The 18,649-nt window shown below is 39.2% G+C and overlaps 1 protein-coding gene across 2 annotated transcripts; it reads right to left on the minus strand.

Moving 5' to 3' along the window:
- Positions 1–132: 132 nt before the first annotated feature.
- LOC131992262 (bone morphogenetic protein 1-like) lies at positions 133–17,404 on the minus strand. 2 transcript variants are annotated; one of them, XM_059357769.1, is made up of 20 exons: positions 16,975–17,404; positions 12,544–12,654; positions 12,309–12,452; positions 12,078–12,195; positions 11,402–11,580; positions 11,199–11,304; positions 9,145–9,269; positions 8,847–8,962; positions 8,354–8,456; positions 8,104–8,220; positions 7,781–7,926; positions 7,495–7,690; positions 7,287–7,412; positions 4,343–4,503; positions 4,012–4,192; positions 2,632–2,757; positions 2,209–2,336; positions 1,261–1,474; positions 805–1,055; positions 133–719 (listed from the first exon to the last, which is right to left on the minus strand). In XM_059357769.1, the coding sequence occupies exons 1-20, from the start codon at positions 17,105–17,107 to the stop codon at positions 585–587; spliced, it is 2,916 nt and encodes a 971-aa protein (XP_059213752.1). In that variant the 5' UTR covers positions 17,108–17,404; the 3' UTR covers positions 133–584. The 2 variants fall into 2 exon arrangements, with proteins under 2 accessions (XP_059213752.1, XP_059213751.1); XM_059357768.1 differs by having other exon boundaries at positions 134–719; positions 4,343–4,506; positions 16,975–17,403.
- Positions 17,405–18,649: the final 1,245 nt, after the last annotated feature.

An 18,649-nucleotide genomic window follows, 5' to 3' on the forward strand; every position in this document is an offset into this window, starting at 1 on the left:
CCGGACCTCTAGTTGCCCATCCCTGCATTAGATGGACAAAGACGGAAACACTGTCACTTCTAGAACACAAATCAAAGGCAGGCCAGGAAAAACAACAGTTTTCAAAAGATTTTCATCCTTCATACTCATTATTGTTAATATTATGTGCATTTGTCGAGAGAGATAATACAACAAAGTGCATTACATTCATTAGAAGTGAACTTTCAACCCCAGACAGTAAAAAGTGACACAGTTGATATTATGATTTAAAAAAACAATAAAACTATATCACAATATATACATTTTATATCTCAATACAGTGCTATGACGTGATCAGCTCATTACAGACGGTCTCACTGAATTTACTCAAAATAATCACTGCAAACTAGTCCTCGCCTTTCATCCTATACCAGCTATATAATGAGGAAGAGCAAAGATGCAATTTGTCTGCATGGCTTCACTCTGTCTAACAGATGCGAATGTAAAGTATGCGGGTTGGTGTTTGTGGTATCAATCCGTGCATTCACTCCCCGTCTGGAGATGGGTGTGTCCGACCAAATGCTAGGGGTGAAGTCTCCATTTAGGTTTGATTTAGTTGCAGAGAGTCACTTGCTTGCGTGTAACGTGTCCTGGAACTTTGTGCTTGTATAGCGTACATGAAAGCCTTTTTTATTGATGCTGTCATCTGAGTGAAACTTTAAAACGATGGCGTCTCCGGCTGAGTAGACTTCTTCTGGAGCCTGAGGGAAAGAAAATGACAAAAAGAGTTTTTGTAGAATCATTTAAACAGTGTTTACAACACAAGACTGATATTTTTAGCCTTACCCCAAGTCCACAATATCGTCCCAGCCTTGGAGACTTGATGTCAGCACCGTCATACAGCTCAACGTAATCATACCCGCAGTCTGCCTCCTCCTCGATCTCAAACACTTGGAAGATGATCTCCACTCCGTAACCTTTTTCAGCAGAGACCACCCACAGACAATCGGAGCCGCCGGGGTAGTTGTTATCTCCAAACTGGGCATGAGAGTAGAGATCTTTTGTCTTGACCTCGGCTTTCAGGCTTCCTCCACATTCTGGGAATTCACAACCACAAAATTAGAGGGTCAAAAAAGAGGAACTCGTAAAAGTGAGGAAAGAATGCAGCTTTCTAAACACGGCAGAAAACAAACCCATAGTTGAAATGTCACATTTATGGTATTCTATTCTTTCTCCAAAGTGCCATTTTGCTCATTTTCCAGGCTTTTTTGAGGGTAGAAAACGTATTGTTGTTTCGCCCACCTGCTCTGTATGAAGCCTCAAAGCCTCTCTTCTGCACTGAGTTGTCAGAGAAAAAACGCAGGAACATTTTGTTGCCACTGGTGATGACTGGAGAGGGCTTTTTGGTGCCACAGAAGCGTCCGAGACTCATGGCACGTGCGTCTCGCCCATCGTAGATCTCCAGATGGTCGTAAGCGCACTCCAGATGAGCCTCCATGTCGATCTCATTGAAAACCTACAAGACGTTTTTTTTAAAGTTATTAAAAACTACCTGGATAAGTGGCATTTCAAATCTTTAATTTGGGCCATGACAATAGACTGTATATACAGGCGCATCTCAATACATTAGAATGTCGTGGAAAAGTAAATTTCCAGTAGTTCAAGTCAAATAGCCCCAACCAAGTCTTGAGTGCATATAGATGGACATACTTTTCAGAGGCCAACATTTCCATATTAAACATACTTTTTTAAATTGGTCTTTTTTAATATAAAACATTTTTTACACACTGAATTGTAGGTGTTCATTAAATGTAAACATTATAATTAGAAGAAATTAAATAAATGAAGACATGAAATGTTTCATTCTGTGTGTCATGGATCTTTATGTGTTATTTCCACTTTTTGAATTGAATTATTGACATAAATAAACTTTTCTATGATATTCTAATTTATTGAGATGCAGTAGTATGAAGTGGACATCAACCATTGTGGACGACTCATTTGAGTCCCTAGTTATGCATTTTGGCTGTCAATGCAATGCAAACACTAAAATGTTGGAATGATTCATAAACAAACCATAAACATTAAACTGTATTTGCAGAAAACTTGAAACTAGTTATAAAGACCATGAACTCCTTAGGAAAGTGTTTACTGTGGAGTCGCCCCCTGCTTAAGGCATTTCTGCATTGGGTTCACTTATCAGACAAAGAGGTTGTTGCTGCCAAAAAACAAACCAAAACATAAACATACAAGTTTGATACGATGGCCCGGGGTTGTGGACAGAGACCAGGTGCAGGCCTTCTTGCTGGGATACTTATTAGGCCAGTTGGGGCTGCTGATTGTGCCTGACACAGTGGTCACAGCATGGTCACAGCCCGCTGGAAAAGAAAGGAAAAATAACATAATAACATATCAGAACAAAACAAAGCTGCATCACTGAGTGGTAACATCATTTCCTCCTTTTCAGCACAAGAGTCCTCTTGGGTTTTTCCTTGAATAGGCCTTCATAAAGAGTTATAATAAGTAGTTCCTAAGAAAATCATCCACACTGAGAAAATCCACAACCTCTCAACACTCATATCTAAATAGCTAGTATTATCCCGACTTTCTGTAATTTGTGTGAACTGGCCCTTTAAATCAAACACGAGTGGACAGCAGATACACCTACTGTACCTTCCTTGCAGTCGTGTTTATTATCATGCAGCATGAAGCCGCTGCGACACTGACAGCTGTAGCTCCCGAAGGTGTTCACACATTCATGCTGGCAGCCTCCGTTTTCTTTGGAGCACTCGTCTATATCTGTTGAGACATTTAAAGAATTTAAATCATTTTGCACAACATGTGAATCCGTCACAATAGGCTGCAGAAAACTTGCAGGACATATTGAGTTAACATTTTAGGCCGAGATCTGCTGCTGAGTGCAGACACAAAGGCCTTCTGTGTTAGGAGGAAGAATCTGCAGTATGAGACACCCAGAGCCACAGCCCTGGGTCATCTCGCAGCAGAACATCTCTTGGGTTTGAGCCATGTGTTAATATTTTTGACAAGCTTAATTCTTCTTGTCCACAGAATAAAATGAAGGGTTGTCAAATGTATCGACAATTTGAGTTTGCATGCGGTTTGGTCCTGTCACCAGTGAATAAATAACAATGTGAGTTGGTGATTCGGCATTCAGGAAATGAGATGGTCCTCTGTGGATTTTTAGATGGGCCATGAACAGGGTTTTTTTGTAACTGCAAGAATAGTAATCCAGTCAGAAATTAATAGGACAAAATATATTATTAATTCTACAGCCATCGGCTTTGATTAAGCAGAATATAGATTTAATTGAGCTGATTTGGCATTGAGTAACATTTTTTGCAATAATATATTCTCCACAATACTTATTAGAAACAAATACAAACACTAGCCAAACTGTTGCCATTTTAGAATAAGAATAAACATGAATAATAAAAAATGTGAGGGGGGTTTTGAATGTTAAATTAAAGGCATACTATGCAGGAATTGTCACTTACTGTTTGTAAACACAACATTCAAATTTGGCCCTACCAAACCAGTTAAAAAAATCCAAACCCCAAATTTACTGTGGTTTTGGACTAGGCGATGTCTGCTTGGTGTTTCGTCTGGCTATAGTTGCATTTTTTTTTTTTTTTTGCTGTTTTGTCCGCTATTTTCATAGTTTAGCTCCCAAAGTGTGACACAATGAAATGCCCTAAACACAACATAATAAGAAGAAACACAAACACCATCACACACTTCTAGTGGGTGATGGTCGAATGGTTTTATTTTTCTATGGGTCTATTCATTATTTTTTAGGAACTGCATAGGACACCACAACTACACTGCCTTCATTCTTGATCATTCATTTATTAAACCTGAGCTTCACAGAGAGTCGAACTACACTGACTTCATTCTCTTGTCAGAAATGTAAAACAGATGGATGCATTGTTATTCAAGTGAATAATGGTTTTGACCTTGTTACTCAGACTCAGAACTGGACATTACACAATGTTTCCTCAATACTTCCCGAATATTTCCCTCTTCATGACCTACCAGAGAAGAAATGAGCCTTGAAGCCCCTCTTGGCGACGGTGTTGTCAGATTTGAACTCGATCCTCATGTTGTTTTGTAGGGAAGTGATGACCTCAGGTTTCTCTGCTCCACAGAACTTCCCATGAAGCTCTGAGTCTGAACTCAACCCACTGCGCACCTCCACATAATCATATTTACACACCTGATGGTAAACACTAGAACATTTTACTTACTACAGAGGACAAAGAAATGTAAAATGATCATGATTTGAGTAGGTTATCTGATTAAATATCTGCAGAAAGATTACAATATGTTGTCTCTGATCAGAAATATATCACTTTCATTAACTTACATCATTCCCTTCAGTCTCAAACACATCGAAGACCAGAGTGATGCGATACTGAATGGGTGCCACCAGCTGCCACACGCAGTTCTTGTTAGGAGGGTATTCTTTGGGCCACCCGGGAGTGGTGAGGGAGCCATTCAACTTGGTGATGAACCCGCCACAGGCAGCTGCTGGTGGGAGAAAATACTGATTTAAGTGGTAGAAGTGTAGGAGGAAAACACTTGCATAACATAATTCACCAATTTGTGTGAATTTGTGCAGCCATTATTTAATAATTTAACTGCAGAGAAAGATTGTGTCTTAACTTACAGGCTGTTACATAATGACGAATGTGAAATAGGAAATAGTGGCACTGGATGGAATCAATAAGGACAGCCTGCAAATCAAAAGGCTGCAGAATATTCAATAAAAATGTATGAATGCAAATATAAATCAAGGAATGCAGTAAGTTGTACTGACAGGAACAATGATTTCTGTTTGTTCCATTTAGATGAATCAAATCAGTGCTGTATTGGACTGTCAAGGTTCAAAAAGAAGTTACAGCAAGGGAGCAGTGCCCTCTAGTGGTGAACATTATAAAAGCAGGGAATCATCTCAGCTGGGCAAAAGAGGCTTCAGGTTGCTGAGGGGTGGAGGTTAATGGAAAATATCACTTTTTGGGACTACTCATTTGCTTGAGTGTTATATGAGATTGATACCACACATTGCTCCGAGTAATCTTGAAGTCTTTGTGGTTTTCTCACTACATGACTTAATGGCAACTAGAGGTGGGAATCCCCAGAGGCCATTCAATACAATTTTATCCCAATACTTGAATGGTGATATGATATAATTGCGATTTTAAGCATTTTGCATTTTTAAGCAATATGATGAGTATTGACATACAATTTGCAACTGAATTTTGTGTCCACAAAATTAAATCCAATCAAGAATTGTTTTGTCAAGTAAAAGAAAATTCTCAGTCTGTTCATCTCACTTCAGTCTTCTACTTCACTGCTCTGGATTTTTTTGAATGGAACATAAAAAAGCCTAACTTTGCAACGTTATTTCAACCATTTCCCAACATGATATCCTGATGAACGGTGGCACGATGTTGCCTATCTTCTAGTTTCATAAGATAGGAGTATCTCCAGTATATTCCTAAAAGTGAGCCAGCTACAGCCTCCGGAAAAAAACAACAACTACGAAAATAGTGACAGCCGCTGAAACGCTAAATATGGATACGATGAATCGATATAATATTGCCACGCAAAATATTGCAATACTATGCTGTATTGATTTTTCCCCCCACCTCTAATGGCAACAGAGGCGTAAAAGCCATTTTTATCATGGTTCTTTAATTTGTAAGAACATAAATGTTCTGTTAATTTAATTTAATTCTTGGAATCAGATTGTCAATTGTATAATGAAAAAAATTAAAAAACAAACAAGTATCTACTTTTTTAGACAAATTTTTTTTATTGTTTATATATAAACAGCAAATATTTTGGTTATGGGTGGAGTTTTGTTTTTATATAGGTCAGGATACACAGGTGGTGGGGAGCAAGTTCTTGGATTTTTTGGATTACTGAATTAAATGAAAATCAAAGCAACGGATCCATGAGTAACCAATGATTCATTTCATGTTTTGGAACAGTGGACACGCATCAGAAATAATAACAGATCAGTTCTTACCACTGAAGTTTAAACACCTTCCTGGAAATTGCCACTACAAGGGGGTTGTGCACTAAAAGATGTTTCCCCAGGAATATGTTATGGTAAACGTCTGGAAGAAGTGACTAAAGCTGCATGCAAGAAGTGACACAGGATATGATGTCACACCTTGTGTGAGACAGGATTTTTTCCCTGTACACTGCAAAAAAGCCAATGTGTGTTTTTTGGACTAAAACAGGGATTTAAGTTGGTAAAACTTGGAAATATAAATTATTGACATTCAGGGCAATTATGTAAGTTAGCACAACAAAGGAAGCCAGTTGTATGCTAAAAAAAAAAGTTTGTGAGTTGTTACTTATATCTTTAAGTGGGGTTTCACATCAAGGGACAATTCTGCAAACTCTTTTTCTCTGTTTTGAAATGCGGGAAAGCGGTGAAATTCGGTCATTAGTGAAAGCCAGCGGCTAACTGATGCTAGCGGCTAACTGATGCTAGCGGCTAACTGATGCCAGCGGCCCTGTTTGTTACAGCTACAAGAGTAGCCATTAGCATATCAATGCTAACTCAAAATTGTGGTCGCAACATTAGCTGACATTTCATAGCGGCGTTACAATCGTGCCAAATTAAGCACATTGCAGAAGTTAGCAGAAGTAAGGATTAAAAGTTATTACAATGTAAAATTATAAGTTAGTACAATTTACAGTTGAGTTGACAAAAATCTGAATTCAGAGTTGTGCAAACTCAAAAACAAAACTTAAAAATATCTAGTTTAATTGTCCAACTTCAAATTTTATCGAAGTTTGTTGCCTTGAAATTTTGAGTTCACCCAACTTTTCTTTTTTTTGCAGTGTAGTATTGCTTGTTGATGTAGTCTTTGGCACACGTGTTCATAAACTGACCTGTTTGTGTGTCCATACTATTTATAGGCTGTTTCATCTGGCTAGAGGTAGCCTGGGACAACAGCAACAACTCTGGTGCATCTTTATCAACATACACCAGAGTTCCTATTGTTAAAGGTGCCCCCTCCACCAGGTTTCCCCTCAACTTGTGTCCAGATATTTAGCCTTCTAGATATTTGGAATGTGTCTGCAATGCAAGCCTGGTGTGGCATCTTTTTAACAGTTCACACATAGAGCTCACCCACCAATTTGCAAGCTCTGAGCCAACACTAATTTGCAACTGATCTGGGGTTTTTTTTGTCAGGCAGCTCCAAAAGCCCTTGGTGTGTGTAAAATCACAGCAAAAGTTGTGTAGTGTGAACTGAGCATAACTGTGTGGTGTTGTGCTCTACACTCACTCTCACAGCTGCGTCTGTCGGCTGCCAGCTCGTACCCGGGGTCACAGGCACATCTGTAGCTGCCCAGCGTGTTCAGACAGCGCTGCTCGCAGTGACCGTTGTCAGGTCTGGAGCACTCGTCCATCTCTGGCAAAGAGAAAAAATTGACAGAATAAAACCAGAAAGGTCTTAAATTCCTGGCAGGTTATAATTGAAATGACTTTCAGACCTTTAAAGAAGTTGGCTGAAAACCCAGCTTTGTTGACCGAGCCGTCGGATACAAACTTCAGCCAGAGCTGGTTGGAGGTGCTTTTGATGTCGTCTGGTTTGTCGTAGCCGCAGAAACGGCCGAGCAGCGGGCTGCTGTCTGAGCTGCCATCCCTCACTTCCACGTAGTCATAGGCACAGCTGTCATGTCTCTCAATCTGCAGTGGAAGTGAGGACAGTGAAGTGTGCAAAGAGACATTAGAGCAGATGATCCTTGTTTTCTTAATATGTAAACGAGTAATTTTTACCTCAAATGACTGAAAGGAGAGGCCAACATTGAAACTCTCTTCTACTGTGAGTTTCCACACACACACTTTGTTGGACTGGTAGTCATCGGGATAATTGGGGGATTGGATGTGGCCGCTGTCCCGCTTCACCTCTCCCCCACAGATGGCTGCACAGGAGGTGAGAAGTGATTTGTTTCATCCAGAGATTAGCTTTCTATATTTCTACATTCAGTTGTCTACATTAAAGAAATGTAAAACCTGGAAAAACTGAAAAAAGCTTTAATTGCTGATTGTCCACATGTAGCGAATGAAAAGTGCATATTAAAACCCAGTCAGTGTTGTACCTTCATAGACTGCTGAAAAGCCTTTTCCCACCCAGCTGCTGCTGCTTCTGAATTCAATCCACAGTCGACTCTCGGTTGAAATGATCGGCTCTGGAAGTGTGTCTCCACAAAAACGACCTGCCAAAGTACATGAAAGAAATAATACTTCACTGCTTAATATGACAGGAATGACACTGCATCCAGTTAATGACAGGTTTATGGATGATACTCAGCAGAGAGAGGAGGTTTGATATAAATCACAGTTGAAAACCTTTCAGAGGAGCTTTTCTCCAGAACCCGTCTCGGACCTCCACGTGGTCATACCAACACAAGTGACTCCTGAAGAGGTCCATACCAGTAAAATTCAGAACAATCTAAGAGACAGAGGACACACATGGAGGGCAGATTGTTATAAGAAAAATGCCAAGATTTAAAGGAGCATTTTGCAGGATTTAGTGGCATCTAGTGGTGAGGTTGCAGATTGCAACCATATGAATGTCCCTCTGTCCTTCCCTCCTTTTCCAAGTCACATTGGCCTTGAGAATCTGTGCATAATATCACTACTGTATGTAATAATTAATTGTAATTTCAGAGTGCGGAGTAGATCACATTTGTGATTGAGACAGTTAATTAACTGAACATTGGGATATGAGTAAATACTGGCAGTTATTGTTTACATTTTTTTTTTTTTTTTTTTTTAGAATTTTGGTCAATTATCTAACCCCTGATTGAATTAATGCTTCCACTTATTAGTCATAACTCACCTTCTCTCCAGGAGTGACAGAAATCCTCCACACACAGTGAGCGTATGCTGTGTAGCCATTCGGAAAACCAGGAGAAGAAAAGTTTCCGGTACTTTCCTGCAGACTGTCCCCACACCCTTAAACAATCACACGCCACAGCATGCACACAGTTATATACACTAGACCACAGAAATAACATTAAAATGCACATTCAGTCATGTTTTGTAATATCGATTTAGCTTTAAAAATAATGAAAGTCTAAAATGAAGGTCTTATCATTTGGGTGATTATATGTTTCTACATATGTAATGCAGCTCACTTGCACACTTGTAGAGTTTGCGGGCTTGTGCAATGTCCCCTTTGCTAAGCCTTGTCCTCTGTCCAATAGGTGGCCTGACTCCATTGATGTCATAACGGGGCAAGATGGTGTCTAAGAAGACGCCTCTGTTTCAGACAAACCGCAAATGTGAGCAGTTAAGAGAAGATAAAACGTTAATTTACAACACATGATGCCTGATGAGGGAAAACATTTTGACGTGCATGAAATGTTTTTTCGAGAGTGATTTTTTCCTGATCAGACTCCTGTTCAACACCTTGATACTTTATTGATTCTGATAATCTCTCACTGGGTTTGGAGCCCACTCTTGCACAGTTCCCATGGTGATGCACCCATGAATGACAGGCATGTGCAAACAGAGCACTCTGAATGGGGCCTTTCGACGGTGCCAGCCGGCTCAGTGGAGCCCGCTCCTGAATGCCAGAGAAAAAGGCCACTCCAGCCCAAATTGTTCAACAAAGCCTGAACTGCCAGGCCTTTATTTAGCTTGGCTCACTTCCATGACCCAGACCAGCAAAGCGGCGATGGAGGTAAAAAACCAAAGCACAGAGAAAAGCAACGGGGCAACAACATGCACGAGACTGAAATGAAAAGGAGACTAGTGTGAAACCATTTCTGTGACAATAAAGGATCAAATCCCCTGAGGTTTGGTGCTTGTTTAGCAGAGCTGAATGAAGGGACAAACATCAGATCAGTGTAGTAGCTCAGCTGAGTACTGCAGCAGTGGCAGGTAGGATCAAATGAGCAAATACCCTGTAAATAAATACTGGACAGCTACAGTAACAAATCAGAACTTGTTACTTGTTACTGAGCTAAATAAGGTTAAAACTTGCATGGTCATTTTCACAGAGGTCCCCTGACCTCCGAACTCAAGGTATGAAATGAAAATGGGCTCTTTGTTTACACACACACGTCTCCATGGCCTTTACAGACAACTGTATGCCAACCCCATGCAGTTTGGGGCAAAAATCATACAGTTTTACTGATGTAATGTGTTATTTTTTTCCCGATTTTATTTGAACATTTCTGCATACTGGGGTTCCTTAGTGTTCCTGAGTGTTGGAATTGCATAAATGAGGTATCACTGGAAAGCTGAGACTCTTTTGGATTCAATGAGCCAAACTGTATTAAATATATCAAAATGTTAGTCCCCATAGCAGCATTTCGTTGTCATGAGATCTGCTGGGACCTTAAGGATAATCATGAAACTTTAGCCATACAGAGCATGTATGGCTTTTCTAGATAAATTAACATTAAGCAGTTTACACAACAGAAGTGCTCGCTGAAATCCCCAAAAATGTCAAAAGGTTTTGATACCAAATCACAGCATGGATTCTTCTATGGTGTTCCTCAAGGTCTCTGTGTCTTAATGTGGGATTTTTTAACATTTTGTTCTATTTTGAGTGGCCAAAAATTGTTAATTTTTTTTAACCAAACATAAATGTTACCTAAACAAAATGTATGGGCATCATATACTTCAATCATAATGTTGTAAGCCCTTATACCATATCTACTTTCAACATTTGAATGGGCATCTAGCAAAAACTATTATTCCAGATTTATGACCAGAAAAACTATTCACACAGTGCTGAGCTGCATCTCAAATTAACCTTTAGATTCACAGCCTTCAGATGGTCTACTTTTACGTTGACCTTTTACCTAACCCTTATAGTTTCCTGTCCCCCCCTCTAAAAGACAAAAATGTGTCTGTGGTGGGCCTCTACGGGTTAACCACTGTCACTGTCAGAAGTAAGGTGGTGGTGATGATGGCCTGGTTAAAACAGCAGACTGCTGCACTGTACCGTACGTTGCCAGTTAAAATATACAGGCAGGCTGGACAGAGTGAATCACCAAATGCTCAACAGAGAGGCTCTTGAGCCAATAACTGCCCCAGTGGAGCTGTTTAATGGCCTGTTAATGTGAACCAGGGTGGAGCTGAAAACAAGGTACGCCTGCGAAGTAAAAGTCCTTGCAGTCGCTTTAACACCAAACTAACTTTAGGAAAGAAAAACATAAGAAAGCATCATAATTCCAACCTGGAAAATGTATTTCTTGCATAATGCATGATGCTGCCAAAGTCGTACGTCTCCCCAAGCGAGTCAACCTCGCCCGGCTCCATCTTCAGGAAGTTATACTCCTGTCCTGTTCATACACAGATAATCAGCAGACTAAATACAAGGAGAAACGTCTGGGTCGTCAGTGCGCACACACACATTTTCATACTTTTTCATGTCAGTACCTGGCTGGATGTTGTCTCTGATGATGCTTACATGCTCGTCACGGTCCGGACGCGTGTGTTCGTGCCAGAAGCCGATCACGTGGCCGAGTTCATGCACCACGATGCCAAACTTATCACAGTTTTTTCCTATAGAGATGGCCTGCGGGCCGCCACCTCTCCTCCCCACATATGAGCAACACCTGCAGGGAGCGACACTGTTTAGCTCAACAGAACAAACACTGATGCCACTGAATATTAAAGGACCATACCACCATGTATGCAAGTTTAAACTCTGTTACCTTTAGTTTTTCTTAAAATTTTTCCTGAGGGAAACTGAGCTTAACTGCTAAATACTCCACCATGTCTAGCTTTGTCTGTCAACCATTTGGTGCTTCTTTTAAAGCTTTTTAGATTAAAAAAGGCAAAATAACTGTAATGAGAACAGTGAGAGTGAACCAAAACAGTAAAGTTGCAAAAGCAAAGCATAGAGCTAAAAAAAGATAAAACACTCAAATGAATGGCAATCAATGGAGGCCTTGCTCAGCAGAAACAAAAATAATTTGTATTCATATTTAAAACACAACAGTATGTTTGCCTGGAGAGACTGGCCTATAGGCTGAGGCAAATATGGTAATCAATTAATAAACAAAACTTAAACAAAAAAAATGACAAAATGGTAAATGAGGGCCTAACTCACCCACAGGGTCTGTATGTGAAAACAATGTAGCTTTCTTCAGTCGTCCTCTCAGTGAACGTAACACAAGTGTGTTTCTCCCAGTGACGCATGGCCTGACGGAAAATGGCTCTCTGACTGCCTGAAAGAAATTACAAAAACCACACAAGGAAACGACCACATGCTGGCTGTGTATAGCAGACAACTCCCCTGTTAGAAAATATGAATTATTTACTGTTTTCATTCAGAACTCACCAGTGAAATTGCCACTGATCACATACGGGATGATGCCGTCCGGCCACACTCGCTCAGGTCTGGAGGTGGCGGCTCTCCTCCGACGATGAAGTCTGTCTGCAGCTCTCTTCCTCCGGACGCTCTCATTAGAAGTGGAATTGTTAACTGTAAAACATCTGCAATGATCATCATCCCTTTATTTGAACAGTCCGTCAGAATTATTCATAGATTAACAAACATGGAAGTACTTTGATACCTGAGTCTGTGCTGTTGGTCTGGACGGCGTGCTGTGAGCCATCGCTGCTGTGGAATGCTCTGAACATGCGGAGGTCATCTTCATCGAGGGCGATATCTCCCAGAAAGGCAGCTGAGGCAAACAGATGAACACACAGATACACAACACACACACATAAAGCTGTAATAATCAATACATTTATGTTAAAAGTATGCCACTTAGCTTAGCTTAGTTTAAAGACTAGAAACAGCGGGAAACAGCTCGTCTGGCTTTGTATAGAGGAAACATACAGGTGAAAAGGGTAAAAAGATTAACTAATAGATATTACCATTAAACTTCCCCAGCTGATTGATTACATTAAAACAATTCTTATTTTGTATTGGAAGTTTTCTTAAGTTTTAAGTTTAAGTATGCAAATGAGGCATCATCTAATGCTTTGTTACGGTAAATTTAGGAGAAATCTACAGACACAAATAGTCAAATGAAGTCAAATAAACACCTAAATGCATCCTTGACACTAGTCTGAAATAAGACATGTTATGTTATGCAATGGAAATGACCAGTCCAAGAAAAAAAGAGATATTTGCCTGTAGTGTCTCTCCTAAAGATAAAAGAAAAAGCTAATTTATTAATATGTTATCACATTGTTACGTGTAAAAACTTGTTTTCAAACATGTAGTACTACAATTAATACATTTTTTAGAAAAAGTTATGAATGAGCATTAGAGGGTTTTTTTTCCAGACAGAGCCATGTATCTGTTTCCAGACTTTATGCTAAACTTTAAGCTAACCATTTGCTGGCTGTAACTACATATTTAATGAACAGACATAAGAGTGCTATTGATCTTCTCATGCAAAGCTTGGCAAGAAAGCAGATAAGTAGAAAGATAACTCTGAGGAAAACTACAGTCCTACTGCTTAAAACTGTAAACCTGAAACCTGCTTAAATGAATTGCTCTGTACAGACAAAACCAGTCTGAACTGAATTTTAAACTGTATCTGTGAGTTTCCATTTTTTTCTCTCCTGCAAACATGCACTAAAGCTCACTGCATGCTTTACTGTGTCTGTAAGTGTTTATCTCTGTCCTGAAAAGAGGCCTGAACGGGACTCCATGTGTCTGTTTGATCAGCAAACACTCCTCCTGAGCACACAAAGTGAAACATATTGGACGACTGTCCAGCTACTGTGTCATTAAAGAATGAAGATGTGAACTGAGTGCTTTACAGGACTGTGACCACTCGATGCTGCAGTTAGCTGCTCTACTGGTAACCTTCAGTACAAACCAGCATTTCTATAGAAATTATTGTATATATATTTATATTTTAAGATAGGGTGCATTCAGGTAATGTGGGACACTTTTTGCAATTTTGACTTTGTTATATTTTTTTTTATTTAAAAATATTTTATGTCATTTCAGTCACATGACACCCATTGTAGACAAATAGTAAAGGTTTTAATGACTATATTTACTTTAAGCAGGAAATAAACCAGCCAAACCTTGAGGGGCGAATCCACCCTATATTATATTGAAGAGAATTGTGTCAAATCATAGTTTTCATAGTTATGCTCAGCAACTCATTAACCTAGGAGTGATAAGGTGAAGGACTGCATTTTTAACACTTTAATAAATGCACTAAACATATTTCTCTACCTGTTGAATGAGGAAACACATTGTCTCCTAAACTGAATCAGTCGTGAACTCCAGGATCACTGTGTGTTTGTTTTGTGTGTTTAGCTGCATGGAGTTCCCAAACATTATTCTTATCTTTTGTACGAAGCCCAGAGTTATTCTTGGTCATGTTTAACAACACAATGTCAGCGTCAGGAGTTCATTTGCAAAAACAAATAAGAGACATTCTTAAAACAAATACAGCAGTTTGATCGATATTTCCTTGAGAGCACGAAAAACATGATTTCTGAAAATTACAAAAGAAAGAGCTTATTTTGTCTCCCTAAGACACCCTAAGAACAAGTTTGATTGACTCTCTCTCTCTCTCTCTCTCTCTCTCTCTCACACACACACACACACACACACACACACACACACACACATAAGCATGCGCACACTCATGCACACAAACAAATAAAACAGATATCTGCTTCTGCAAATGAACCCTTACATAAAATGCCAAATATGGCCTATCAGTAAGAGAAAAGACTCACAATCATGACTGATTTTTCCATCTTGCACCAAACTGAGATTTTAAAAATGTTATTACTATATAATGTAACCACTAATTTGCTGTGGGTTTTTTTTTTAGCAACATGTGTATCACTGTCACTTTTTCTTAAGGACAGATAGTTTATCTGATATAAGATAAATATTTTACACACAAAACACATCTATTTCTAAAGATATCTAGAAGATGATATAGTTATAATAATAATAGCTTGAGAAGCAACTCAGAATGTACTGAAAAAGATGGTTCCTTTTTTAGATAATTCAACCTCAGCAGCGGAAGATTGGGTGACAAGAAGAGCAATCATAAGAATTAAACATGACTAAAGCAGGACTGATTGTCTTGGACAGAAAATTGGACTAAAGTTGGGTTGTTGGCTCCAACAAAATGTGTTGCAGTGAGTGGGAAAACCTTTAAACTTCTTCTTTGAGATAAAAAGTCAAACCACAAGACATTAAACTCTCAAAAGCTCATTCTGAAGCCCAAATTGAGCTTTTCTGGCTCCAGTCATGAACAAAGACGACACTGAGCGGTGAATCTAAATGCTTTAAAACATCGCACATTGTGGACCATGTTTTCTGTCCCCTTTACAGGATTAACGTTTTGTTTCCATCAGTAAGACCTCCTGTATAAATCAGGATCTCATGTTGTACTAGTGGAGCAGAACAGCTCATTTAGCCGTGTGATGTAACAACCTTTGAAAGTCCAAATGAAAAGACATAGCGGGCCCTGTGTCGGCCTTTGAAGTGAATTCACTCATGCAAAGGGTGACTGTAAATGACTGTCACCCCTGCAGTGTGCACCCCATGCCCTGAAGCCAGAGGGATTTCACCGGCGTCCAGCCGAGGGCTGCGCTGGCACGGCCTCAATGACCTCTAGTCTCCAGGCAACTGCCTCGCAGAAGAAGAGGGGTGTTTTGGACATTTCAGAAGTCACAAGTGAAAAAGGGACCCCAACCAGCTGGAGGGCCCCGAATAACCGAAGTAATTGTTTGGTGTGTACGATGACGGGAAAAAGAGTTGTACATTCTTTAACACTGAAGAAGGCTCATTGTAAAGGCGCTGCAGATGGTTTTACTGCATCAGAGACACGGTGGCAGCTTCAGGACAGTTAATTTATATTTGACTTTTAATTCATTAGTTATTATTGAAACACGACCAGTGCCCTGTATACCTGCGAAGCTATTATCAATACAATCTGTTTCTTTTTTTACACTAGATGATGTTTTTAATACAATCTTGACTTGGTTGGCTGATTTGACAGCTGTAGTTATTGCAGCTCTTTAATTACCAATATCTTTCTCATTATTTCATTAAATATGTTATGTTGTAAATTAAACACATACACGGTCGCCTATACAGTTGGAATACAATATTTTTTCCATGAAATTATTGTAAAATTGTGATTTATTATTGACAGAAACAAAAATAGACAGTATCTTCTCAAAACTGTATTAATGCATCTCTTCCAAACATATCACAATGAAAATGAAACCACAATTAACAGACGATTGTGTCTGAAAACAAAATTATTCCAACATAAAGGGTGACTGAGTATTTAAAACGATCTTCACCTCAAGTAAATAAAAGATTTAGAAAAAAGATAGAATGCATTAGTATTAGTATAATATAATATAATATAATATAATATAATATCATATAATATAACATTATATAATATAATATGACAAAAACAACGTTTGTTGATGAAACCTGTGTACATTTTGGGGCCACTGTTTTTGCACTTACGTTCAATTAGAATTACAGGACTTTAATTTGTATTTCATAGTGTGGCATCTCTTCGGCCACCACTATAGAACTTGAACGTGACTTGAGAGCTGTTGCGTTTAGATGATTTGTCCCCATGAGGATTACAATAAACCTTTTTTAACTTGACTAGTAAACCAAAATGTAAACAGAAAAAAGAACAAGTAAATATAGTGTTACAAACATCTCCAAATACAGCACGGAATAAAAATATAAGTTTGACTGTAAAGGTATTAGTGCTGTTGCAGCAGCATCTCAGGCAGACTACCACTTAATTGTTACCATTAAGATGAAAATATGGGGCTATTAATATTACTATTATTACTGCTATTGCTTTGCATTTTTAGCCCATTTCTATTAGTCTGCATGCAATTAGGAGCTACATTGAACTTGACTTATAGCACCTAGGGGGCTTTGGATACTGGCCAACATACACATACATATATACTGCTAAAGGACATGCAAAAGATCAATAAATTCATAAAGGAGGCAAAGTTCACTGTACCAGCTTTACAGGGATCCTTGTAGTCGATTACATCACCGAGGTAGGTAAAATTAGTGTCCACTAAGTCCCAGTCAGCCGCCAGAGAAACGCGCAGACCACACAGCAGCAACAGAAACGCTGGAGCGACTTCCATTACTAATGGTCAAATCTAAGAGGTAAAGCTGTTAACTTATTGGAGGAAGAGGAATAAAAAGCGCAAATAAAAGTTCCTCGACAGCAGCGTGTGATTTTTAGAAACACAGCGTCTCCATTGTGCTGCAGCTACAGGACCGAGAGCAGAGCGCACACAGTGCACTGTAAAACACACATCCATGCATCTGAAGCCAGAGGTACTTCACCTGCAGCCACATGGGCTGCTCACATTTACATAATGTGTGAGGAAGGGTTAAACCTCATTTTATTTTTTACCTTTCTTTCTTTCTTTCTTTCTTTCTTTCTTTCTTTCTTTCTTTCTTTTTTTCTTTCTTTCTTTCTTTCAGTATAGAATAAAAGCAAGATGATGTTTTTAATATCTAACTCCTGCCATATAACATTTACTTACACACTGAAACAATTTATGCAAATTAAAGTTCCTGCAAAAAATAAAAAGATTAGCTATGTATGTTGAATTATTCCAACAAATATCCCAGACTCTTTCCTGAGACTCCTGACCCAAAAACATTCTCAGTAGGTGTTGATTCTTGACTGGATGCACCACCTGCAGGTTACTGGGTCCACTCTGCGCACGCACACGCACACACACACACACACACACACACACACACACACACACCTATAATGGACCGAAGAACAGAGCTAAAGAACAATTTCAGAGAGGAAAAGATCCACTTACTGAGTGTGATGCATTTAATGTCCTCCTCAGCTCATGGGTCCGTGTAGATGTCACATTTAAACCTTCATGTAAACTGCTGCGTTGAGATTGCACAATTAACTTAAGAAAAGTGTTAACTTATACAAAGGATAAATCCTGTTTTCTGTTCTTCATCTGAGCTACTCTGCTGCTGCACAGTGCCATGCAGTGATGGCAAGAGAAGATCCAGTCTCCTCTATGAACTGTTTTATGTTGGCACAGACAGAAAGAACTACTGCCATGATTTTTTTTTATTTGGGTAAAAGGCCCAACTACTGTCAGTTCAGTTTAGCTGGATCTCTCTATTGCAGCCGCTAATGATGCTCTTTTTTTTAGTCTGAGGCAACATACAAGTATCAAAATGACCTGTTTATTTATATTAAAGGATATTAAAAAAAACAAAAAAACAACCAGCCTTAATATAAGGACCCTCTGAAACTATATATAAAAAAGAGTTCAGCAGTTTGGTAAACACTTTCATTTGTTTTCTTTCTGTGAGTTAGATGAGAAAATTGACACCACTGTCATTTAAGCAACCACCAGAATCTTACAGACTGGAAACAACCAGCCTGGCTCTGTCCAAAGGTAACAAAATCTGCCTACCAGCACCTCTAAAGCTCACAAATTAACACATCACTGCTTGTTGGTTTAATCAGTCACCAGAAAAAAATGTTGGCATTGTACATTTCTGCAAACCACAGGGACGTTCATGTGAAAGGTTTTCAGCACCCCTTAGCTGCAGCACTGGGCTGGTAGAAAAGTATACGAAACATCAGTCTGCAGGGGGAGGTCACAGGGGTTTGATGGCTCAAATAGACTTTCACC

Source organism: Centropristis striata, chromosome 19 (genome assembly GCF_030273125.1).
Source record: "Centropristis striata isolate RG_2023a ecotype Rhode Island chromosome 19, C.striata_1.0, whole genome shotgun sequence".
NCBI classification, from domain to species: Eukaryota; Metazoa; Chordata; class Actinopteri; order Perciformes; family Serranidae; genus Centropristis; species Centropristis striata.